Here is a 27,140-nt window from a genome sequence, read left to right on the forward strand (position 1 = left end):
CTGAAGAAGACTATGAGCTCATTCATGCTGTCCTTTTTTTTTTAAAGCTTGCTCATCTGGGTTGACTAGAACAATCCAGATCCCCTGTGTCCCTGTGTCCAGGATGGTGATATCCTGTCTGTTTAACCAATGAGATTAACCAGCAGTGTCTGTCAGACTCCTGTCACTTTTTTCTATTTTTCATGTGCGTGTGTCAAACAGGCAGAAAATGTCAAATGGGCGTTGTTATGTGGTGTCAGTTAAGTTGTGTGTCTCCGTTCTGCTTCCATGGCTGTGTTCGGAAAGCCATACTAACGTCCTACTCATACTCATTTTGACTTCAATTTGAGTATGTGACGGTTTGGGCATGCGAGTTTGGGTATGCGAGAATTGCCCGGATGAGTACTAACTTCCGGGAAGATTTTGGGTAGGGATCGATTGGATACTTTTCCTACTCAACCGCCCCACAATGCATTGCGTCTTTTCTAACGACAATTCCATTTTTTAAATTCTTTATTTACACTTTCTGCATTTCCTGCACAACACAGGACTCTGTGTAAAAAATCTAGTTCTATATCTAACATGTCGAAACGGCCGGAATCTTATAAGAAGAAGAAGAAGAAATTCTTTATTGCTTGAGTATACTTCAGTGTGAATGTTTCGATGCACCTCACATACACAATCGATCTCTTAAGTAGACAGTATGTGGTATATAGATGTTGAGTATGTAGGAGGGAGGACGGCTTTCCGAACACAGTACATGTTCCGTGCAGAACCACCTCGGTCAGTTAAATCCCTGAGATGATTTAAGCCTGTCTGTGTGAAGTGGAGCGGATGGGGGGAGGGGGAACATTCTGCTGGTCACTCCCTTTTCCAGGCAGTGGGTGGATGGTGGATGCCTCTAATGGGCTTATAGTGTGTATATATCCGTGATGCTAGATTGTTGTGTGTTTGTGCACTCACTCACACTAGGATGTTTTGCTTAGTGTTGAAAAGCCTCTGGGTGCCTCCTGGTTAAAAAGCCCATTGCCACTGCTGACTACCATTAAACCTCCCCCATTCAGACTCACATCTCGTCTGTGGCTTTGTTGTCTCACTGTCCGCAGCATCGACAAAAAAAACACCCCTGTTCATCTCCATTCAGCCCCCCCCCCCCATCCTGCACTCAGCTGGGGTTGGGTTGACCTTGGTTTAGTTCAGATCAATGTCTGTGTCTTTCTCTCTCATCCTCTGTTAAGTTATTCATCTTTTTTAAGGCCAGACACTGCAGGTGAATTACATTTTTACCCCCAGAAATGTTTGAATAAAATTGCACATTTTCTAGTATGATTATGCGTACATTAAAGCTGGGGAATATGATTTCTGATTGGTCAAAGTTAACATGAGCTGTACACTTTGACCAATCAGAGCGAGGCTCCGATTCTCTGTTCTTATTGGCTGTTGGGACTGTCCATTTACTTTGGCACAACTTTATTGGTGTAGAGCGTGTCAGGGAGGGAGCATAGGGGAGGGACCAAAGAGAACAAGTGGAGCGGTTGAGGTATTTGGATTTGAATCTCTATCCCAACTGCCATTTTCTCCCCAAATCCTCCACCCCAGCTTTAAAAAAAAAAAAACAGATGTTGGATAAAGCCAGAGCTTAAATCTTTTTTAAAATTGACAAGATATTAGTGTACAACATTTTTACTGAACAGTTTTTGGATTCAGCCTTTTTTCATTTTATATACAGAAAATACATGTACAGGTCTTTTAAAATGCATTTTCATTATGTTTTTAAGAAGAAAATGTCTCATAAATCAGACAATGAAAAACATAGCTTGTGTTCCAATACTCATACTATCTACTATTTAGTATGGTAGAAAAAAAGATTAAGGATGTCCCGATTCTTGTGGCCAGATTTAGTATGGTTAGAAATACCCGGATGTCTACTACATCCTGGCTGAGATTTTTAGTGTTGAAAACAGCATGATCAAGGCGCAATGTTATGATGAAAAAGTAAAAGTATGTCCCAAGTGTACTACTGCATCCTAACTACATTCTTTTTATGATCAGATGTAGTTTGTAGAGTAGAAAAAAGAAATAGTATGCAATTTGGAACGCAGGGATTAGAACATATCCTTCTGTAACAACCTTCAGAATAGTGCTAAGAATGATTATGGAAAGTTTAGTTGATCTTAGTGCTTAAGAAGTTGAGATTTTTGGTTCAGAGTATTTAAAAAAAACTAATGTTGAGAAAATGGCTGTTTAAAGATGGTTTTACATAAGAAATATACAGACGCAAATAGACAAGGTTTAGTCAAATAAAAACCTTAATGTGCATTTTGAACCTTTTTGATTTGAAGTACGAAAGAAGACATGTTATGGAAGCAACATAGACAACAGTCTAGTGTCTCGCATTCATTAATAAAGCTGTTAAGGACTTGCATAAGTGAAGGGGCATTGAACCACTAAATGTCGCTCCTTAAATGAGTTTAATTTATTGAGACTTTCTGAATGTGTTTTCCATCTCAGCGCTTACTGATTGCTTAGTTGAAAGAAACCATGCAGCTTTGGATCCCTGTTAAATGTCTTGACATTTATAACAGTCTTTTTAGACATTATAGCCAAACAGTTTGTCGAGACCCAGCGGCCAGAGGAGCTGACTGCAGTGATCTCATTGTGTAGCTGAAGCCCGGTTGCTGTTCGCATGCATGTGGAATTTCCGACCCCCCCCCACCCCCCAACCCCACCCCACCCTACCCCTCTTTGGCATTTGACTGTTTCAGCTGCTGTGGCCTCCTTTGTTTTGCTCTGCTGGAGACAGGATGGGACATTTGTGTTGAGGCAAAACAGTCCATGCGTTCCAAATCACATACTTTTTCTTTTTACTACACTACATACTAAAGTACAGAAGAGTTTTAGGGCCACCGGAGAGAAAAAAAAATCAGATAAAGAAGATTTTTTTTTCATTATGTCGAGAAATGTCAAGAATTAATATGAATACTGCAAAATGCAATTGGAGTTAGTGGGGCATTTATGTATTTTCAGCATACTACAATTGACCTGCATGAATTGGGACATCCTAAATCTCTTTCTGGCATACTAAATGGTAGGGAAGTATGGGTCTTGGAACGCAGGGAGTGTTGTTACTGCCTCATCCACTCCCCAAGTCTCGGTGAAAGGAGAAGTTGTGGAAGATTAAGGTCTGAGGACACATATAAGCCCCTATGTTTAGTTTGTTTCCCTGTCAGCTTTTCTACTCACTGATGAAACCCATATTGATTTGAGAAAAGCCTTCATCTGTCATAGATGACAGCCATGTCAATGTCATCTATTCAAATGCACTCTACAAGAGGAGCTATTCCACTGCATAGACGAGATGGTCTGACTTCTCCTTTAATTGAGTCGTTGTAATCAATAATGTCAATATTTGAGGAGCATTTTTTTTTTCTACTCTTTCGTTGGCGTTACTGCACAGCGCTGATCTGCCATGGATCTAGTTCAAAACCAAACTGTTATATTATGTTCACTTCTTCTAAAACCGTCTTGTCTGGTGTGTTTTCCAGAACATGGACGCGTCAGGGAAGGTGCTGGAGACAGCGGAGGACATCCAGGAGCGCCGGCAGCAGGTGCTGGACCGCTACCGGCGCTTCAAAGACCTGTCTGTGATGAGACGCACCAAGCTGGAGGACTCCTACCGCTTCCAGTTCTTCCGTCGAGATGCTGACGAGCTGGAGAAGTGGATCCAGGAGAAGCTCCAGATCGCTTCTGATGAGAACTACAAGGACCCCTCCAACCTGCAGGTGGGTCTTCATGCTTTCTATGTTCCTCTGTGTATCTGAACCCTGTGCGCATTCACACTAGGCCATCTGTACCTGATGCATCTGAGTGCTCCATTCAGTACTCAAGCACGGTACACTTCCTCCCGCACAGAACTGTCAGGAGAGGTGTGCTTGGGCATGGTACAGATGCTAATGAGCCGACACAAGCACGCGCATAGATGACATGGTAGCGGACTGGGCCGCACTGCTCGGTGGAAACGAGGCATTTGACTCTCAATTGGGGGACTGTTCCACAATTCTCATAGATACAATTGAGTTCATTTAGATTTGAGGTTCCTGTCGAGTATTTTGGTAAAACGTTTGAGTCTCCCTTCACTATAAGCTCATGATGTTCTTTGTATGTATATTATTGAACATAAGTTTGACATTGTATGTATCATGTGTGTACCACCACAGGGTAAGCTGCAGAAACACCAGGCCTTTGAAGCTGAAGTTCAGGCCAACGCCGGGGCCATCATCAAACTGGACGAGACCGGAAACCTCATGATCAACGAGGGACACTTTGCCTCCGAGACCATTCGAGTAAGAACACACAATGATGGAGATGTGCTTACCGGTACTGTTATATGTATCAGCATATTTATCTGGTCCACTGTTAACCTGCTCCGTCACAATTCAGTCGTACACGCCTTACCGGACGACACAGAGGCCTGTAGTAACCAGTGTCAATATGGCTGAGTATATCACAGTAGGTTGTGGATGAAGTGTGTGACTCTTGGGTGCTGTGAAAACTCTTCCAGAACCAGCTTCTTTTTTTGCCAAGCAGCTATCCCCTTCTTGTCACTGTCAGGAAATAAAAATGACATTTAATGGACTTCATAAGGGTCAGCTCCCCCACAGGAATGCTGCTTCTGAACATGTATTTTGGTGGCCATCTCTAGAAAGACATTCTATTCTATTCATAGGAAACACTTCCACCAGTACGTTTCCATAACATGTCGGTCAAACTGAAATCCTACTAAAATCACAGTTCTCAAAGTGGAGAACACCCAGATAATGTGATCAACTGATAAGAAGCCGAATAGTATTCAATGCTAACAGAAGAAGCAACATCTCATTTGAACAAACAATAAAGTATACAGGATTCTAAGGTTATCCATATTACCGTTCGACATGGTACTAGTTTGCTGCTCCTTAACCGTTAGCCACTTGCTAAAAAAAGTAGCCAATTGTTTGTTATGTGATGTAATGGGTCAAGCAGAAAAGGGCCTAATAATTAAAAAGCTGAAAGCTACCGATCAAAGAGGAGCCAGGCATACTTTGGTCAATACATGGATTCCCCTCCCGTGCTTTTCACTGGGACAACAGTCCAATTAATTAGCCCTAGTCGATTTAGAACCATATAGCTGGACTTCACTTTGCATGTAAACGTTACTGAGTGATGTCATGTCTCCTGTTGTTCTTATTATCCTATATCCATTTGCCCTTTCTCTTTCTACTTTACATTTGTTCTCAAAAAATGAAATATTCTTTAAGAGGTTCTGGTAATACATTTGAGTGTAGGTGGCGCCCCTTTATTTCTTATTTTAATAAGCTTAGGTCTCTACCCATTTGTTAGTAATGTGTATTTGTTATATCTATCTTGTACTTTTCATTATGTTTTTTATATATATATATATTTTCCGAAGGATTGTGTGGGGTGGGTGGGGGTTGTGATTGTTTGTTTGTTTCTAAAATGTAAAAAAACTCAATAAAAATCGTTCATGGGAAGAAAAATAACCGTGTTCTCACCGCCTGTCCCTGTGTGCTGCGTGTAGAGCCGTCTGGAGGAGCTGCACCGGCTGTGGGACCTGCTGCTGATGAAGACCAAGGAGAAGGGCCTGCGTCTGCTGCAGGCCCAGAAGCTGCTGCAGTACCTGAGGGAGTGTGAAGACGCCCTGGACTGGATCAGTGACAAGGTCAGATTAAACCCTTTACATAATAATAATGGATTGCATTTATATAGTGCTTTTCTAGGCACTCAAATCGCTGTACAGGGTTCTAGGTGCCATTCATTCACACACAGTCATACCGGTGGTGGAAGCGTGGCTGCCATTCAGCGCCTATGGCCCCTCCGACCACCACCTCAAACATACAGCAGTCATACACCAGGCAAGTCGGGTGAAGTGTCTTGCCCAAGGACACAACAACCATGACACAGGTGGCAGGGCGGGATTGAACCGCCAACCCTTAGATCATTGGCCGACCCGCTCTACCACCTGAGCCACGGTCGCCCCATTAACAGAGGGATAAGCTGCTGCAAACGTTACCGATCCACGGGGCGGCCTTGAATTCATTTTTGAATTGTACATTTGTTTATTTCGAACAAGTTAAAAGGAAAAAACGATAAAAGAAAGTGATAAAACAGGTGGACAGACGACATAAAGTCATATTTACAGGTTAAAAAAAGAGCTGAAAAGAAGAATAACTTCTCCCTAAATCATTCAGCCATAATGAATCATCAGCTTCCTCAGTCATTTGAATCAATCCTTGAATTAAAGGTGCAGTGTGTAATATGACATCATCAAGAAAGTTCTACAAAGTTCTAGAATGCAACACTCCCTGGGTAACCCCACCCCTTTTGAATAATAACAGAAGCTACAGTGGCCCTCAAGGACAAGAACAATTCTAAATTTTAAACAATGCACCTGATGACATTCCAAAAACATGGATGCCTCCTTAAGACTTGCCTGCTCAATGTACAAAATGCAATATTAATATTTGTAATTCTCTGCTCAGGAGGATAATTCAGATTTTTGGCAGAGGTGATTTTACACCAATGAGGACATATTTATGAATGAGGATATTGATTTTAGCTAATACATTACTTAAAATGTTACACAGTGTCCCTTTTAATATGGCTTTTATCTTTATGCTTAGTAATTAATATGGCTGTTATCTTTATGCTTAGTAATTAATATGGCTTTTATCTTTATGCTTAGCTACCTTATTCGAACATTTTTAAATGAAACGTAATGATTTAAACGGTGGTAGAAAATGGAAAGTAATATTAATTAGTAAACGCAAGTGTTTAATCACTTCAAACGCTTTTCAAATTTAAAAAAATTGTTGTATGTAACGAATCATGGGTCAACATCGTCACACAAATGGAATGGTGAGTTGGTTTAGCGTTCCAGCCCTAGTACTGATGTCATTTGATCCCCCTGCAGGAGACCATGGCCACCTCAGAGGAGCTGGGCCAGGACCTGGAGCATGTGGAGCTGCTGCAGAAGAAGTTTGAGGAGTTCCAGACGGACCTGGCTGCCCACGAGGAGCGCGTCAACGAGGTCAACCAGCTGGCCGCCCGGCTGAGCCAGGAGAGCCACCCAGAGCAGGAGCTCATCGAGCGCAAGCAGGAGGAGGTCAATGCAGCCTGGCAGCGCCTGAAGGGCCTGGCCCAGCAGAGGCAGGGCAGGCTGTTTGGGGCGGCCGAGGTGCAGCGCTTCAACAGGTAAAAAGATAAAGGAACGTCACACGGGACAGCCCTTTTTCTCACTGTGGGAAGAGTTTCAGACACTGTCCCTGCGTTCAAAATCGCATACTCTTTCTTTTTTCTACATACATCTGATCATAAAAATAATCTAATTAGGATGCAGTAGGAATACACTTGGGACATACTTTTACTTATTTATTTCATCATAACATTGCGCCTTGATCTTGCCTCTTGCTTTTATATCCGTCACATCCCCGTTTGTTTTCATATGGAGGCAACGTTGATGTGACATCACTTCCGGTGCGCACTGGATTGTGGGTCAGAATTTCCCAAATAGCATGCTGTTTTCGACACTAAAAATCTCGGCCTGATGTAGAATGTAGTAGGACCTTCAGGTATTTCAAACCATACTAAATCTGCCCACGAGAATCGGGATATCCTAAATCTTATTGTTCTACCATACTAAATAGCAGATAGTATGGGGATTGGAATGTAGGGATAGTTTCTGTTCAAATATAACAAGCGCTTGTAAGTTCTGTTAAATCCGGTGTATAAGACGCACTTTGAATACTTTTTTAAGAATCTAAAATGTGGGGGGCCTCTTGGTAAGAAAGTAATAAAAGACAGAGGTAGGTGGTGTTGTAACGTCCTAGTTATCAATCAAACAGTTCTTGTTTACTCCAATTTGATCTCTCACGTCAGGCTTTAAAACTGGCATGTATTTTTGGCGTTTTTTAGACTTTCATCTGCTACACAGGCTGCACTCTGACTGGCCAATCGATGAGTGCCATTTTGATGACGCACATCCACAGCTGATGTTCACTCTACTTGACTATTTCTATATTGTAAAGAACTTTTAAGATATTTGTTTTGTTGGCATTTTCAAGCTTTATTAGATAGTTTGGAGGGACAGAGTTGAAATGCGGAGACAGAGAGAGAGAGAGAGGGGGGGGGGGGGGATGACCTGCAGTAAAGGTTCACGGGTCGGATTTGAACCCGCGACCACTGCAACGAAGGCCGGAGCCGATATGGTACGCGCACTATCCACTAAGCCACCGGAGCGCCCCATTGTAAAGAACTTTGAGCTGCATTTCTTGTATGAAAAGGGGCTATGCAAATAAAAGTTCATTATTCTATCTCTTAAATCCAAACCTGTGTGTGTTTGACCCGTACAACAGGGACGTGGATGAGACCATCAGTTGGATCAAAGAGAAGGAGCAGCTGATGGCGTCGGATGACTTTGGTCGTGACCTGGCCAGTGTGCAGGCTCTGCTCCGCAAACACGAGGGTCTGGAGAGAGACCTGGCTGCTCTGGAGGACAAGGCAAGGACACCACTCACACAATGTCCACATGGACACTTCAGGACAGAATGATCAATCTACTTTAACTTTATTTTGTCATTGCACATGTTTCAGCGCAACAAAATTCTGTGTACAGTTACACCCTGCCAAGAAACATAAAAAGACAGTGACCAAACATGGGAGACAGGAGGGAGGAACTGTATCTGTGCTACACATACCTGTGCAAAGTAGAATAATGTCATCATCCAAAAATAAAAGTAGGATGTTTGGAAAAGCTGTGTTTAAAAAGTCATTGCTCTGTTTGACAGCACTTGGGGAAAACTTTTTAAAACATTAAAATGTTCATAGAGGGGTTGATCATTCTCTCCTCGACTCTATACACAACAGACATGCCGGTAAATAGCTGGTATTAATGCTTGTGGTATTATTATATAATAATAATAATATTTTTATTTATATATCGCCTTTTAAAAACAATGGTTTACAAAGTGCTTTAACAAAACACATACGAGCAGCAAGTACAATCAAAATAATACATACTAATCAAAAAACACATATACAAAAAGATATATATATATATATATATATATATATATATATATATATATACTCAACAAAAATATAAACGCAACACTTTTGTTTTTGCTCCCATTTTTCATGAGATTGACTTAAAGATCTAAAATTCATTCCAGATACACAATTGTACCATTTCTCTCAAACATTGTTCACAAATCTGTCTAAATGTGTGATAGTGAGCACTTCTGCTTTCCTGAGATAATCCATCCCACCTCACAGGTGTGCCACATCAAGATGCTGATCTGACATCATGATTAGTGCACAGGTGTGCCTTAGTCTGTCCACAATAAAAGGCCACTCTGAAATGTGCATTGTTTTGCTTTATTGGGGGTCTGGGGACTCAGAACCAGTCAGTATCTGGTGTGACCACCATTTGCCTCATGCAGTGCAACACATCTTCTTCGCATAGAGTTTATCAGATTGTCAATTGTGGCCTGTGGAATGTTGGTCCACTCCTCTTCAATGGCTGTGCGAAGTTGCTGGAGACGGCTTATGGTGGAGAAATGAACATTCAATGCATGAGCAACAGATCTGGTTGACATTCCTGCTGTCAGCATGCCAATTGCACGCTCCCTCAATGCTTGTGGCATCTGTGGCATTTTGCTGTGAGACAAAACTGCACATTTCAGGGTGGCCTTTTATTGTGGACAGTCTAAGGCACACCTGTGCACTAATCATGATGTCAGATCAGCATCTTGATGTGGCACACCTGTGAGGTGGGATGGATTATCTCAGCAAAGCAGAAGTGCTCACTATCACACATTTAGACAGATTTGTGAACAATGTTTGAGAGAAATGGTACAATTGTGTATCTGGAATGAATTTTAGATCTTTAAGTCCATCTCATGAAAAATGGAAGCAAAAACAAAAGTGTTGCGAATATATTTTTGTTGAGTGTATATACACACACACACAGACAGACAGACAGACGGACGAGATTAATAGGTGCTAGGTAAAAAGACATTGAGGAAGAGAATAAAAGTAATAAATCTTGTGTTGTTGTGTCTCAGGTGAACACACTGGGGGGAGATGCAGAGCGGCTGCAGCAGACTCATCCTCAGAACGCCTCACAGATCCACCTGAAGAAAGACGAGCTCATCACCAACTGGGAACAGATCCGCACGCTGGCCGCAGAGCGCCACGCCCGCCTCAACGACTCCTACCGGTACAATACAATACAACACACAGTTTGACACTAGACTCGTGGGACAACTAGATTGGATTAAGACATATACCGGTACTTGCCACTCAAACGGACCGCATCACTTGTCTGAGTATATATGAGCCTTTCAAATATTCGATAAACGGCCGGAGCATGGCTGACTCCGCTACGCTAGGTGGCGCTGTGGCCCTTTCAACAAGTGGTTATAGAGCCACATCCGGTTCCTTTTCGGCAACAACACTACTATTTATTACGTCTTCCCCTTCCACTTCCTTGTAAAATCCTCCGCAGGGATTCTGGAGCAAGCGCAGAACGCAACCTCTGACGTGAGATATGCGATCCTGTATACATGCAGGTAGAATGCCGACTATGAACGAGTTATCTAGGTGTTCTTATCCGACTTTGCTTGTCCGTTAATGTGACGATTTGTGTGCGAAGTAGATCGGATAAAGGTGTTTACATGCATTTCACAACTCCTGTTGAAGTCTTATTCGTTTATTTACCCGATTATGAGACTGACAGCTCATCAAATCACACATTGACTTTATCCAGTCATGAAACCAGTACCGTAGTTGCAGTAATAGTGAAAGAAAATGTCATTTTTGTGTAATAGTACACTTTACCAAAGCTAATTCACTAATGAATCATCAATGAAACATTCATAATGGAATGTGGAGATTCTTTATTTTCTGTGTACCATAATGTTTTAAATGTATTTGTATGGCAATTTGTCTGCTGGCCCACATTGCTGTTCACTGTACAATACTTCAAATGTGCTGATTAAGCTTTAAGAAGAAAAAAAAATGATCTGAATATGAGAAGTGCTTTTCAATAAGCAGATATGAGCGGAGTTAGCCGTTAGCTTGCCTGCTCACTCGGGCCCTCTGTCTCCTTCAGGCTGCAGCGCTTCACTGCTGACTTCAGGGACCTGACCAGCTGGGTGACGGAGATGAAAGCCCTGATCAACGCTGACGAGCTGGCCAATGACGTGGCCGGAGCCGAGGCCCTGCTGGACCGCCACCAGGAGCACAAGGTATACAGTCTCTGAGAACACCCCAGGGCCAAAGCATCTGGGAGGGGAAGGATCATTTGAGATTTTCCCCCCTCTTTGAAGGTCACATATTCTGCTCCGTTTTAGGTTGAAATTGTACTTTGGGTTTCTACTAGAAACTGCTGTCATAGTGAAGTCTGCTCTGATTGGCCCTGAATCTGACTACTGGTTTCAATCTAACTGCCAGTTAGAGATCAGGAGTACCTGGGGGTGTGGTTTATCACAGGTAGGAGGTAGTGCTAAATTAGGCTTCTCCCCTTATGATGTCATGAGGGGAGATACATCTGACTGGGGTTTTTGAACACAGTTTTCCAGAAACGTGGAGGTGAAGAGAGAGGGTAGTTTTTTTTCCTCATAGTTTGGGAGTCACACTGTGGGACCCATATTAAAGGTGGAAAAACATTTTGCATAATTGGTGACCTCCTAAAAGCTGAAGAACAAATCCAATCCATCTGTTTCATCCATAGAAAAGCAGCAAAGTACAGTTGATGAATGACTGTTCTTGTGTGTTTCCCAGGGAGAGATTGATGCCCATGAGGACAGCTTCAGATCCACTGATGAAGCCGGCCAGGCTCTGCTCAACACAGGACACTACGCCTCTGACGAGGTCAAAGAAAAGGTAGGACTGATTTTTTTTTTTACGTTGTCTCCTTCCACTTCCTTGTGAAATCCTCCGCAGGGATTCTCGAGCAGGCGCAGAAGCAAACTCCGATATGTGATGTCCGATCCCTATATACATGCAGAGAGAATGCCGACTATGAACGAGTTATCTAGGTGTTCTTATCCGACTTTGCTTGTCCGTTAATGTGACGATTTGTGTGCGAAGTAGATCGGATAAAGGTGTTTACATGCATTTTACAAGTCCTGTTGAAGTCTTATTCGTTTATTTACCCGATTATTAGCCTGCATGTAAACACACTGAGTGACTGCAGTTAGCAGTCCCCTCCCTCATCCCTACGTCACCACATTAATGCACTGCGGTCTTCAAGCAGCAAGTTATCTAGCATCATCTCAGATCCATAAGTGCAATAAAACATGATAAAAACCATCAAAACAGACATTGGGAAGGATTTTTACCTGCTCCGCCATTGTAGGCGCATAAACATTCACCCATCTGTCGCTCTGCGTGTGCACTGGCAGTGAGACAGGTGCCGGTTTGTAGCGTTCTCTCTTCTGATTGGTTATCAGTAGTGGGATCCCAGAAAAGTTTATTTGCTGATTACATGCAGAGCGGGTGACTGAGAGATGGGAGTTATAAAACGTGCACCCTATATAAGTGATATGAATATAGAGCGATTTAACATAAATAAATGGCTTACTTCACCTTTAACGTTGACCCTGTTTCCCCTTGGTGTGCTGTGTGTAGCTGGGCATCCTGACGGAGGAGAAGGAGTCTCTGCTGGAGCTGTGGGAGCTGCGCAGACAGCAGTATGAGCAGTGCATGGACCTGCAGCTCTTCTACAGAGACACTGAGCAGGTGGACAACTGGATGAGCAAACAAGAGGTACAGTACAAACACCAATACATTCATTTAGGTTTACATTTTCTTTATTGACCACATGTAAATATATATATATACAGGTCCTTCTCATATTATTAGCATATTGTGATAAAGTTGATTATTTTCCATAATGTAATGATAATAATTGAACTTTCATATATTTTAGATTCATTGCACACCAACTGAAATATTTCAGGTCTTTTGTTGTTTTAATACTGATGATTTTGGCATACAGCTCATGAAAACCCCAAATTCCTATCTCAAAAAATTAGCATATCATGAAAAGGTACTCTAAACAAGCTCTTAACCTAATCATCTGAATCAACTAATTAACTCTAAACACCTGCAAAAGATTCCTGAGGCTTTTAAAAACTCCCAGCCTGGTTCATTACTCAAAACCGCAATCATGGGTAAGACTGCCGACCTGACTGCTGTCCAGAAGGCCATCATTGACACCCTCAAGCAAGAGGGTAAGACACAGAAAGACATTTCTGAGCGAATAGGCTGTTCCCAGAGTGCTGTATCAAGGTACCTCAGTGGGAAGTCTGTGGGAAGGAAAAAGTGTGGCAGAAAACGCTGCACAACCAGAAGAGGTGACCGGACCCTGAGGAGGATTGTGGAGAAGGGCCGATTCCAGACCTTGGGGGACCTGCGGAAGCAGTGGACTGAGTCTGGAGTAGAAACATCCAGAGCCACTGTGCACAGGCGTGTGCAGGAAATGGGCTACAGGTGCCGCATTCCCCAGGTCAAGCCACTTTTGAACCAGAAACAGCGGCAGAAGCGCCTGACCTGGGCTACAGAGAAGCAGCACTGGACTGTTGCTCAGTGGTCCAAAGTACTTTTTTCGGATGAAAGCAAATGTTGCATGTCATTCGGAAATCAAGGTGCCAGAGTCTGGAGGAAGACTGGGGAGAAGGCCAGAATGCCAAAATGCCTGAAGTCCAGTGTCAAGTACCCATAGTCAGTGATGGTCTGGGGTGCCATGTCAGCTGCTGGTGTTGGTCCACTGTGTTTTATCAAAGGCAGGGTCAATGCAGCTAGCTATCAGGAGATTTCAGCACTTCATGCTTCCATCTGCTGAAAAGCTTTATGGAGATGAATATTTAATTTTTCAACAAGACCTGGCACCTGCTCACAGTGCCAAAACCACTGGTAAATGGTTTACTGACCATGGTATTACTGTGCTCAATTGGCCTGCCAACTCTCCTGACCTGAACCCCATAGAGAATCTGTGGGATATTGTGAAGAGGAAGTTGAGAGACACCAGACCCCACACTGTGGATGAGCTTAAGGCCGCTATCGAAGCATCCTGGGCCTCCATAACACCTCAGCAGTGCCACAGGCTGATTGCCTCCATGCCACGCCGCATTGAAGCAGTCATTTCTGCGAAAGGATTCCCGACCAAGTATTGAGTGCATAACTGAACATAATTATTTGAAGGTTGACTTTTTTGTATTAAAAACACTTTTCTTTTATTGGTCGGATGAAATATGCTAATTTTTTGAGATAGGGATTTTTGTTTTTTCTTTACTTTTTTGCCAAAATCATCAATATTAAAACAATAAAAGGCTTGAACTACTTCAGTTGTGTGTAATGAATCTAAAATATATGAAAGTCTAATGTTTATCAGTACATTACAGAAAATATTGAACTTTATCACAATATGCTAATTATATGAGAAGGACCTGTATATTAGGGCTGTCAAGCCATTAAAAAAAATAATCTAATTATTTACAGGCTCTGTGATTAATTAATCTAAATTAATCGCATACTTTTATGACACTTTTATGCCTGTTTATAAACAGCTGTATAGGCTGCTACAGTTTGTTTCTCTCGCTCTCCGTCTCTCGTAACTTCTGTCTCCTCCCCTCAGCCAGCTTTATACATGAACTAGCGCCAAATTTTCTCAAAAAAACAAGCAGACTAAATTACGACTTTCCATCTCCCACAACAGACAGCGCTGCACTGCCACCGATGAATCGGCATAGCCTATGATGCCGATTCATTCACCATTTTCGTACTCATAGGCAAAAATATTGACACACACAAACACACACACACACACACACATGGGGCGGGTGTCCGTTTAAATGCGAGACAGCTAGCAAACAAAATAAGATTGAGAGATAGGCCTACTGTTTTGAACCTAGCCTACATTGTTGCACCCACTAAATCAATAATGCACGGACACTGCGGAGAATAAAGTAAGATGTCTTCCTACCTTCATGCTTATTTGCCCGAAGCATCGCATAAACCGTCCATAGAGCCCTCGAGTCGGCCCCTTTCCTCTGCTTCTCTCTTCACTTTTCTCCCTTTTAACCGCGCGCCCGGGCCGGCAAGCTACAGGTGCAGCTCATATGTCCATGGTGCACCTCCGACCACCACCTCAAACATACAGCAGTCATGCACATTCACACGAGGCAAGGTGGGTGAAGTGTCTTGCCCAGGGACACAACAACCATGACACAGGTGACAGAGCGGGGATCGAATCACCAACCCTTGGATCATTGGCCAACCCGCTTAACCACCTGAGCCACGGTCGCCCCATATTTAAGAGACAATAAGCCAGAAAAAAGGACATGCAAAGGAAACCCAGACTTTATTCAACCAAATACTTTATTGATCCCAGGGGGGTTATTCTCTTTGTTTAAAGTTGCTCCAGTTAAGAATAGAAACACACGGGGGCGCCCTTAGCTCAGTTGGTAGGGCGTCCCCCCCATGGGCCTCGGCCAGCAGCGGACCAGGGTTCGATTCCAGTCCGCGGTCGTTCTCTGCATGTCACTCCCCTCTCTGCCCCATTTCAACTCTGTCTCTACACTATCAATAAAGCATAAAAATGCCAAAAAAAAATAGAAACACACGTAGAAAGAAACTGATGTCACATATTGACATCAGAAAAGTTAGGTATAAATCTAGCATCATATCAATAATACTAAAACAGTGTGTAATAATTAGGGATGTGTACAGTTAGATCATAAACATGGCTCGTTACTCACAATTATTCAACAATACAGAACACAAAGAGATACATTTAAGAACCTATAGTCTGATAGAAAGGGACAGAAGAAAGGAAGGATCAAAAGAGGAGAAAAAACTAAACGTCAAGGAAAAGTAATCATTAAAAAAAAAAAAGCAAAAATAAGGTTAGGCTAATGACAGAGAGAACCATATTTCACAGACGTTTTAAATGATAAGAGAGAAACCCTCCTGTAGTGCAGATGTGATGCGACAGTATATTCTAATGTGTGTATGTTCTCCTGGTCAGGCTTTCCTCCTGAATGAAGACCTGGGAGACTCCCTGGACAGTGTGGAGGCTCTGCTCAAGAAACACGAGGACTTTGAGAAGTCACTGAGCGCCCAGGAGGAGAAGATCACTGTAAGTCCCTCACACTAACAATCCTCAACACACCTTTAAGAATAAAAGCATTCCCAGTGCATGGAAGTTATATACAGTACAGTCTCTAAACCTTGAATTCTCTGTGTCTTGTACTCATCTCCAGGCCCTGGACGAGTTCGCTACCAAACTGATCCAGAACAACCACTATGCCAGAGAGGATGTGGCTACACGCAGAGATGCTGTAAGTACCACTGTCCAGACGTCAGCTTTAATGTAGAAACAACCTAAGATATTACCAGTGAATTGTTGATTATCCCAATCATTGTAAATTCTAAAGCAAGATGGCTTCTCTTTTCCTTTTTCCCCACGCGTGTAGCTCCTGAGCCGTCGTAACGCCCTGCATGAGCGCGCCCAGTCTCGCCGCGCGGCCCTGGAGGATTCCTTCCACCTGCAGCAGTTCTTCAGGGACTCTGACGAGCTCAAGAGCTGGGTCAACGAGAAGATGAAGACGGCCACCGACGAATCCTACAAGGTACTGAGTTATCAAAGAGTTATCAAGGAGACATGGTTTGGGATCGTGGGATTGGTCTTCCATTTTGAAATGTGTCCCCTTCCATTTCATTTTCAAAAATTTTATTGGGAGGATCAGCCCCTTGAGATGCAGCATCTCGCTTTACGAAAGGGAAAACAACAAAGGGAACAAACATTGAACAAGTAAAATATACAAATGATAGAAATACCATGACACAAAACAGACTATTACAAAGACAGTTACACACACACACACACACACACACACACACACACACACACACACACACACACACACACACACACACACACACACACACACACACACACACACACACACACACACACACACACACACACACACATTATTAAAAATGAGTGCAATTGTCATAGGCTACATCAGGAAAGTGGTAAACAAACCCAATTCACAATATATGAATAGATTTGAGGCTAGACCACACCTCACCCCACAGAATCATTCAGGACATTCACAAGAACATTTGAATAAGGGCCAAACGATGTAATCCAATCCCAGTGTTAGTTTGTGATCTTGCCAATTGTCTCCTGTGTGGACCCCAGGACCCCTCCAACCTCCAGGGGAAGGTTCAGAAGCACCAGGCCTTTGAGGCTGAGCTGTCGGCCAACCAGAGCCGTGTGGACGCCCTGCACAAGTCAGGCCAGGAGCTGCTGGACGGGAAGCACTACGCCTCCACCGAGGTGGCTGGACGCATGGAGGAGGTCAGCTCCCAGTGGAAGAAACTGCTGGAGGCCACGGAGCTCAAAGGTACTGTATTGTATTGTGTAGATTTTATTTGACATAGACATGACAATATCATTGGACGAACCAGATGCATTGTTTACATAAATGCTAGTTTTCAACACCTGTCCACAGGAGGCTTTTTAAAAACAACAAAAAAAACTAAACAAGACAGAAACAAGATCAAATACTGATGAGGGAAAAACATAGACACTGTCCACAGAGAGGTTGACTCCACCAGTTTACAATGGGCCCAACTGATGGCTAAGGTGCTAGATAGAATTTATTTCATCCGAGTACAAAGGTGATATCGTCAAATGGGAATTTAAGTCAAACGTAGCAGTACTACTGTAAGGCAGTGTAGAAAAGACAATAGTCACTTTATTTCATTGATTATTCTCTCTAAGATCACTGACATCTAATGTGACTGGACATGGCTTGCTCCATACAAAAACAATAATCCGTAGGTGCTGCTTTCAGGAAATAAGCCAATGTGAGTGACGGGTTCAACAGCGCAGATCACGTCACCTAGGCATACTTAAATCGCATGTTGCCAACTTGGCGACTTTGACACTATATTTGCCGACTTTCCCCGACCGCCATATCGACTTAATTAGTTAGAAACTAGCAACAGATCTGGTGACTTTTTTCTGGTTTGGTGAATGATTGTGTTGCCAAAGCTCTGTGAAAGTATCTAACATCCCGTTCAGCGGTCCACATTACAGCTCACGAGAGCAGAGTAGCTACAGCGAGCAACACGGAGCACTAACACAGTCTGAATAGATAGCCTCCCCCAGCCACCTGCAGCAGACAGACAGAACTGTGAGCGCGCTGAGCAACAGTTTCCCTGCGTTCCAAATCGCATACTCTTTCTTTTTTCTATTCTACATACTACATCCGACGATAAAAATAATCTAGTTAGGATGCAGTAGGCATACTATTGGGACATACTTTAACTTATTTATTTCATCATAACATTGCGCCTTGATCTTGCCTCTTGCTTTTATATCCGTCGCATCCCCGTTTGTTTTTATATGGAGGCTGTGTTGATGTGACGTCACTTCAGGTTTGCACTATAAAAAAAACTTTCAGTTCAATGGCCATTAAGAAAGTTTGTAAATACATAAATAGTTCATTTGTAAACCACCTGTAAAAAAAAAAAAAAAAAAAGTTAGGCTGGAGCCCTTATTTATAAGATGCACTACGACGTCATTACGTTTGTTTGTAATGTCTTATTAATTACTCAATAAATTCTTCTTCTCTATCAAATACATGTTATTTACATATTTTTGGTCTTAATGAATATATGTGGTGGTCTTAAAAAAGATCTTAAAATGTCTTGAATCTGACTTTAAAAATGGTGCGAGAACCCTGTAGCACCAACAACATCATTCCATGTCTGCAGTTATAATAGCCCACTCCACACTACATATGATCAACCAATCCAACAATGTCTTAATGAAACACTTGTCTTGATTGGTTGTAGGCATCAAGCTGCGCGAGGCCAACCAGCAGCAGCAGTTCAACCGTAACGTGGAGGACATTGAGCTGTGGCTGTACGAGGTGGAGGGACACCTGGCCTCTGACGACTACGGCAAAGACCTGACCAGTGTCCAGAACCTGCAGAAGAAACACGCCCTGCTGGAGGCGGACGTAGCTGCTCACCAGGTCAACACACATACATCATCAAAGCATTTACTGATGTGAAAAGATGAAGTTAAAAGAAACGCCTGGACCCGTTATAATGCTGCCTTTACGCGCGGCTGTGGAGACGAACCCAAAACAACACACAGCGGGACTCAGTGGTCCGGCGCTAAATCCCCAAATGACACAGTTAGGAGTAGGGATGTCCATGGTGAACCGGTTAACTGTTAACCGCTAAGAAGATCTAAAACCGGTTAATACTATCGGTTAAAAAAAAGAAAAAAATTTAATCATCTTAATTTCTCTCTGATGCCCCCTTCCCCACGTCACAACGCCAATATCTGAGACGGTGCACATTAATGTAGCCTATATGTGTGTAAATTAGGGCTGTGTCAAAAAATCGAAATATCGATATATCGCGATACTTAGTTTCCCGATATCAGTATCGATTTTTATATCAAAATATCTATTTTTTTTAATATTTTTTTTTATGATGTTTTTATGATGTTTTTATGATTTTTTTTTTTTTTTTTTTTTTTTGCTTTTCAAGGCTTTATTGACAGTGCAGAGATACAGATATGAAATGGGGCAGAGAGGGAATAGAATGCAGAGAACAATCACGGGTCAGATTCAAACCCATGTCTGCTGTCAGGCCTGAGCCTCTAGGATACTGACTATTGAAGTTAGATCAGTTTTGTTTATAAAAATACTCAAGATTCACTGTGTCACAAAAGCACACTGATGTGTTTTCATGTTCAGTGTGTCCTGTACAGTTAGTACAAGAGTGAATTGGATTTGTTATTTTGATGTTATGGCAGCTGCAGCAGTGTTTGATAATTTGCCAAAACAAAAAAAGGAAGAAAAATAGTAAAGGAAGTTGTGAATTAAATAGTTTTGACTTCATTTGTCTGTACAATTATCACTATATTGTGCTGTTATGTTTGACAAGGCAACTTGTTCATGGAATATCGCAATATATCGTGATATATCAAGATACGCAATACATCGTGATATATCGTGATATATCGTATCGTGACCAGTGTATCGTGATACGTATCGTATCGCGAAGTCCTTGACGATACCCAGCCCTAGTGTAAATGTCCCTTTTCAGTCACTTATTGCACTTTCAGCTCCTACATTTGCATACTAGACCTCTTCTCACAACAGACGAGGTGCCGTGTGAATGTCAACATGCACGTGGACCATGAGTTTTGCGCCAACCAGCGAAAATTGGCTACTGGTCCTTGAATGGTTTTTAAATGAATAGGCCGGTCCTTGGAACGAAAAAGGTCAGGAACCCCTGCTATAATGCTTCATGTATTTCGCTATAGGCTACACTAAATCTTAACGGTTAACTGGTTAATGCGTGTTGGTGACCTGTTAAACAAACAATTGGAAATGGCCATCCCTAATTAGGAGGATTTTTCTGGATATCAACTTTACAGGGGCTTTAATGCAAATGTAATGCTTTTCTTTTTATATACACACAACAGAAGAAAAGCCAATGTCTGATTTCATTTTTTCTCTCTTCAGGATCGAATTGACGGCATAACCATCCAGGCTCGCCAGTTCCAAGAGGCGGGGCACTTTGACGCCGATAACATCCGTGGGAAGCAGGAGGCGCTGGTGGCCCGCTACGAAGGCCTCAGAGAGCCCATGGCCGCACGCAAGCAGAAGCTCTCCGACTCCCTCAGGCTCCAGCAGCTCTTCAGAGACGTGGAGGACGAGGAGACCTGGATCAGAGAGAAAGAGCCCATCGCTGCCTCTACCAACAGAGGTGAAACATACTCCGCCAACCCAGCCAAACAATATTAAAACACAGTACTGTGAAGTGAAAGGGCATCGTTAACACTATACAGGTGCATCCAAAAAAAAATATTAGCTCATGGAAAGGTCCTTTCAAAAAGTGAAACTTCTTTCATATATCCTACATTTATTACACATGAAGTGAAATATGTCAAGGCCTTTATGTTTTTTTATTTCTTTGAATGATTACGCTATATAGCTCATGGAATAAAAGATCCAGTGTATCAAAATATTCAAATATTACATAAAAAACAATCAAAAAAAGGATTAAAAATACTGAAATGTCTACCGTCTGAAAAGTATGTTTATTCTAGATTCATTTCACTCTATGTGTAATGAATCTAGAATATATGACAGTTAAACAGTTTTTGAATGAAATTACAGAAAAAAAAATGAACTTGAGTTGCCCCTGTACGGTCTCCTTCAAGTGGTTGGTTAATGTAGACACACAGTGAACTTCAATTCAGTTTATTTAAGAAGGGGACAGTGCAAATGAATAAAACACATGATCATACATGGGTTAAAAATGCCAGAATTAGCCAAAAGGCTATTTTGCATCTGTAGTCACCTGACATCAATGTTAAAAGAAAATACAATTAAACAAGATTTAAAAAAAAAACATAAACAGGACGAAACCCCAGAGCACAAAACAGAGCATCACAGAACAGACAGACCTGACTCACTAAGGTAAAACAACACAAAACACTAGTTAAAAAATTAAACAATATAAAAACATAGTGTGTTGACCATATTCACAACAAATGATTTTAGTGCTGACATGTATATGTTTTGATCAAGCATTGTCTTAACTGCTCAGTAACTTGGAGGATGCATCGGTATGGATTGAAGCCCCACTGATGCTCCAGATGAAGCTCTAACACATTGTCTTGTTGTGTTTCCACCAGGCAAAGACCTGATCGGAGTGCAGAACCTGCTGAAGAAGCACCAGGCCCTGCAGGCTGAGATCACAGGCCACGAGCCCCGCATCAAGGCCGTCTCCCAGAAAGGAGAGGCCATGGTGGAGGAAGGTATTCATTTACATCCATAGCCTGCCTTCTTTGGTTTCTTCTATGAGATTACTGGGACCCTAAAGCTTTAGTGCGTAACTTCTTCATATAAACAAATGTAGTTTTTATTTATTCAACCCTTTTTGAGTTGACACAAAGTTGATTTAAGCTCCACAAAACTATCTCTGTATTTCTATGGATGGCAGCGTTTACAAACTGGTTTCACAAAAGACAATTCCTTTTCCTAGAGGAATGGCTTAAGGATTTCACATGGCAATTAAGTGTTGCAAAATCATAAACGCAATGAACTACCTGTATATCATCTGTTGTCAGTGTAGTCCTAAACATGCTGGCAATACAATATCAGTAGGCCTAATATAGTTCAAATAAGGGAACGTGAATAGATAGATGGCTGGTTCTTAAAGGGGTCCCCCTACATTTCTGCTTGTGCCCCTAGTTAGGTGCGCCAGTGCTCCTAGAAAAAAAAGGTTTGGAGCCCTGTGTAGTTACTCAGAATTCCTCAAAGAGGGTGACAGAAGTTACGCACTAGAACTTTAAGCATTGAAATGTTCTCCTATTCAATATTGAACAAAAAAATGCTGATCATTCCTGTGTGTTCCCAGGACATTTTGCGGCGGACGAAGTGAAGAGCAAGCTGTCTGAGCTGCATGGGCGCTGGGACACGGTAAAGGGCAAGGCCTCCCAGAGGAGACAGGACCTGGAGGACTCTCTGCAGGCCCAGCAGTACTTTGCCGACGCCAACGAGGCCGAGTCCTGGATGAGGGAGAAGGAGCCCATCGTGGGCAGCCAGGACTACGGCAAGGACGAGGACTCTGCAGAGGTATGTCAACGCATGATGGGTCTCCACAACATAAAAAGGGCTTTTTATAAGACAGTGGTCCAATCCCTAACTCACCCCTTAGCGCCGCCCCCTCTGAATTGCGCCTTCACAATTGGGGTGAGGGTGTGTAGGGTTAGGGGTAAGAGGTAGACCTAGATCGCCCTCCAAAGATTTTCCAAACCCACACTCCAAACCAATGTTTATGAGAAATCTCCCGTAAAGCAAAAAGATGGCCAACTGGATTTAATCAAGATTTAAACATTTCTGTAACCTCCATATTATCTTAGTTTTCTCATATATGTTTTGTTGTTTTGTCGTTTCAATTCATCAAGCATTTTAAAACAGACTGCTAGTATCTAGTACAGCTTATTCTATGCCTGAAACCGACTCAGAGCACCAAGCCTGTGTTGCTTAGGTGTTTCTGTCATTCAAACAACTCTGAATTACAGTTTAAGACTTTAATCATGGAAACCAACGTATTAAAAATGTTGGGTTCTAATGGGGCTGCTTGGGACATACCGCTCTTTTAGTGGTGTCCCATTTCATAAGGGGGAGATTGTAACCCCTTACCCCTTGACACTCTCCCTGCGTTCCAAATTGCATACTTTTTATTTTTTTTCTATTCTACATACTACATCTGACGATAAAAAGAATCTAGTAAGGATGCAGTATGCTACAATTGGGACATACTTTCACTTATTTTTTTCATCATAACATCGCGCCTTGATCTTGCCTCTTGCTTTTATATCCGTCTCATCCCCGTTTGTTTTCATATGAAGGCTCCGTTCATGTGACGTCACTTCCGGTACGCACTGGATTGTGGGTCAGAATCGCCCAAATAGGATGCAGTTTTCAACATTAAAAAATTTCGACCGGATGTAGTAGACATCTGGGTATTTCTAATCATCCTAAATCTGGCCACAAGAATCGGGACATCCTAAATCTTTTTTTCTACCATACTAAATAGTAGAAAGTATGCGATTCGGAACGCAGGGTCTGTTTCGCGGGGCCAAAAAAATGAATGGGGATCTGGCCCCATTGTCATTCATGTGTCGTCTATGTTCTGTTTAAAAAGAGGAGGAATGTAGGTCTTTTGTGTTTGGTCTTCCCATTCATCTTTGTCTTTTGATCTTGTCACATTTCTAGCTGAAGTGTTTGTATCAGAGTCAGTAGTGCTAACATGTGGTTCTCTCCAGGCTCTGCTGAAGAAGCACGAGGCTCTGATGTCAGACCTGAGCGCGTACGGCAGCAGCATCCACGGGCTGAAGGAACAGGCCCAGTCCTGCAGGGTAACACTCACCCTCACTGCCCCTTACACTCCTCTAGGTCTACTCTATCTGCACTAAGTCACATGTTGGTCTTCATACTGCACATTTCAATGTATTGACTTTTCTATACCACAATTTAGAATGTATTCATTGTATATATATTACTTATCTTATTTGATCCTTTTGTACTTATTACACCGTGTGTCGGAGAAAAACTTTTTTTTTTGCGATTCCTCTGTATGTCTGGCACACATTGACTTGACTCAACTCTGCACATGGTTCAATCCACAATAGAAGCCTTTTAAAAATGGCCATATGGTCAAATCAGTGAGTGACAATGTGTGTCTGACTCTACAGCAACAAGTGGCACCGACTGACGATGAGACAGGCAAGGAGCTGGTGCTGGCCCTGTACGACTACCAGGAGAAGAGTCCCAGAGAAGTCACCATGAAGAAGGGAGACATCCTGACTCTACTCAACAGCACCAACAAGGTACACATACAAAGCAATAGAACACAGGCTGACTGCACTAGCCCAGAGCGCTGTGGCGATTTAGGAGTGCAGGGTCGGTGGTTCGATCCCCCGTCTCCCCCGCCACATGCCGAAGTGTCCTTGGGAAAGACATTGAACCCCGAATTGCTCCCGATAGTTATCTTGCACCCTGCGTGGTAGCTGCAGCTATCGGTGTATGAATGTGTGTGTGATTGGGTGAATGCATACAAAACAATGTAAAGCGCTTTCAGTCTGTGAAAAACCAGGGAAAAGCGCTATTTAAGTGGAGTCCATTTACCACTATGAGCTGGACTTCAGGCTCGACCCAAACTGAACACACACACATCTAATAGAAGACTTCTAAAGTCAAGTTGGTCAGGGTTTATATGAGGGATGCACATTGTTGTACTGATCAGTTCTAAGTAACCAACCTTCAACAAGGAGCTATTCACCAGATAAAGACAATTATTAGATTGGTTGAAAGAAAAATAGTTTTAGTACACACACTTTATATGGAAAGCATTAGCAGAAGGATGTCAATGAGAAGTGTTTGCTGACTCCCTTGTCCCTGCTGCAGGACTGGTGGAAGGTGGAGGTGAATGACCGTCAGGGCTTTGTGCCTGCTGCCTACGTGAAGAAGCTGGACCCCACCCAGTCCTCCTCCAGAGAGAACCTGCTGGATGAGCACGGCAGCATCGCACTGCGCCAGGACCAGATTGAGAACCAGTAAGAAAGCCTCCCTCATAAAGATGTCTGTGTTTGGAGTGGTTAACATCATTAACTAACTCCTTCCTCCTGCTCCCTACTAGATATATCTCACTGTTCCTCTTTTTACTCTCTAACCCAGGGTACCCGCCAGCTCTTGGAAGCATTCAAAGAAGCATTGCATTTAATCATCTCAAAATAAGGCCTTGAAAGTATATTGAATTTCCTTTTACAAAGGTCTCACAGCTTTATTGATTGCTCTTTTTAAATACTTGGAGAGGGGTCGTTGTGTGACAAACAAGCACTTTTGGATGTTGTTATTATCAGTATACACACACACTTCACAAAGCTGTTACAGTAGTGTATGTTACAGTAGTGTATGTTACAGTAGTGTATGTGAGTGTATCAATGGGACTTTATAATAAATGTTCTTTTATTAAAAGTTGAGTATCTTTAAAGTGCCAAATACATTTCTATTATATCTTTCCTACTTTTGCCAGGATGGTTTTGTTTTGTTTTGCTTTACATTTCATTTTAAGTGGCATAAAAAAATATATTTAAAAGTCTTTCAATTGAGCTACCTTGGGGGTACCCTGTAACTTTTCTTGACTTATTTTTTTCTGCTGATTGGTAAGACTAATGCCCTTGGCCCTGGCCTTCTTTCTCTGTCTCTCCTTCTTGCTTATGTTTTAACATCTAACTGTGGCCTTGCTGTGCGTGTGCCTTGCCTCTTGAGCAGGCTAGTCACCAAGGAAGCGTGCAGCGTGTCTGTGCGCATGAAGCAGGTGGAAGAGCTGTGAGTAGGAACCTGGTGTTCCCATGAGTGTTCTGTGATTGGTCATACTACTAAATATCACATTATCCTCCTCCCCCCCAACCCAGACAAACCCTCATGTTGTTGTGACACCGTGTGTGACTTCACCCTCGTCTTCTATTCACTACAGGAATAGAAGTACCTTTGATGTACACACCCCTTCTCATACCAGGCTTTCCTATGGATGTTGATTTCTGATTATTATTTTTTTCTGTCATCTCTGTCCTAAGCTGTTCTGACATTCTGAGCTTTGACTCATTGTGTATAGGTTCATCTCATTGTCCCATGCTCAGGGGAGCCAGTCAGAGAAATGAGCTTGAACATTAGTTTCATTGTTTGATCAAGTGGGCCCCAAAGCTTTCTAGAGTTGAACATATAAAACAATATATAAATAGCTTAAGGAAATAATACACTTGGAGCCCGTACAGAAAACTGTTCTCCATCTTCGCCGTCTAAATTAATTCTAAAGACTAATCAATTATCAAAAAAAATGGTATGGCAATTGCCTAAATAATGAATTGTCTTATTGTTTCAGCAGCACTAAATGAGGCATTTAGCACCTTTTTAGATCTTTGGATAGCATTGCTTTTTAGCAGTGAAATGGGCTGATCACTTAGACCCCGTTTCCACTTGGCATTAACATCTGACTTTCGTGATCCGATCATCTGAATACAGCCCTAACTACAGGTGAAAACACTCTCAAGACGCATTGAGATCAGATCACAAAAACCACATTCGGAGGTGGTTTACGTCGGTTGTGTCGCTTGTGTTCGCATTCATTTGGTAGTGGAAACACCAATGTGGTTTGTGTCCACATTAGGGACCTCCTACTCAACTGCCGCCCCCTGCCTGAGCGGAAATACGTTGAAAATGCATCACTGGCGTTCATGCAGCTTTTATAGAAGCCTCATGAACGTTAGTTGCATCCGCCAGTATTGCAAATGACAAGCTCTGTTTTCATTTCAAAGCGTACATCTGAAAACACGGAAATCGCTGCTATTGACTGGAGAGCTGCAAGGCAACTACTTCCTGTTCTTATCTGCTTAAGAATAAAAGTCAACTCGCGTTTGGCTAGTAACATGCTTTTAATGTGAAGGCGCACAGGAAATATTCTGTTCGCATATGCAGTATCTT

General features: G+C 42.4%; 1 protein-coding gene across 3 annotated transcripts in view; it reads left to right on the forward strand.

Moving 5' to 3' along the window:
- sptan1 (spectrin alpha, non-erythrocytic 1) overlaps positions 1-27,140 on the forward strand; it is a 64,517-nt gene that overhangs the window by 8,121 nt on the left and 29,256 nt on the right. For all 3 annotated transcript variants that reach the window (XM_080046707.1, XM_080046708.1, XM_080046709.1), the window contains exons 2-21: positions 3,525-3,761; positions 4,197-4,322; positions 5,558-5,698; positions 6,950-7,230; positions 8,391-8,535; positions 10,101-10,255; positions 11,150-11,285; positions 11,821-11,922; positions 12,670-12,807; positions 16,070-16,180; positions 16,305-16,382; positions 16,518-16,673; positions 17,252-17,456; positions 18,916-19,097; positions 20,607-20,850; positions 21,785-21,907; positions 22,510-22,727; positions 23,924-24,016; positions 24,353-24,487; positions 25,065-25,213. In XM_080046707.1, the coding sequence (XP_079902833.1) occupies positions 3,528-3,761; positions 4,197-4,322; positions 5,558-5,698; positions 6,950-7,230; positions 8,391-8,535; positions 10,101-10,255; positions 11,150-11,285; positions 11,821-11,922; positions 12,670-12,807; positions 16,070-16,180; positions 16,305-16,382; positions 16,518-16,673; positions 17,252-17,456; positions 18,916-19,097; positions 20,607-20,850; positions 21,785-21,907; positions 22,510-22,727; positions 23,924-24,016; positions 24,353-24,487; positions 25,065-25,213 (3,152 nt within the window). In that variant the 5' untranslated portion in view covers positions 3,525-3,527. The remainder of the gene's footprint in view (positions 1-3,524; positions 3,762-4,196; positions 4,323-5,557; positions 5,699-6,949; positions 7,231-8,390; positions 8,536-10,100; positions 10,256-11,149; positions 11,286-11,820; positions 11,923-12,669; positions 12,808-16,069; positions 16,181-16,304; positions 16,383-16,517; positions 16,674-17,251; positions 17,457-18,915; positions 19,098-20,606; positions 20,851-21,784; positions 21,908-22,509; positions 22,728-23,923; positions 24,017-24,352; positions 24,488-25,064; positions 25,214-27,140) is intronic.

Source organism: Ammodytes marinus (genome assembly GCF_949987685.1).
Source record: "Ammodytes marinus genome assembly, chromosome: 18".
In the NCBI taxonomy this organism is placed as follows: Eukaryota; Metazoa; Chordata; class Actinopteri; order Uranoscopiformes; family Ammodytidae; genus Ammodytes; species Ammodytes marinus.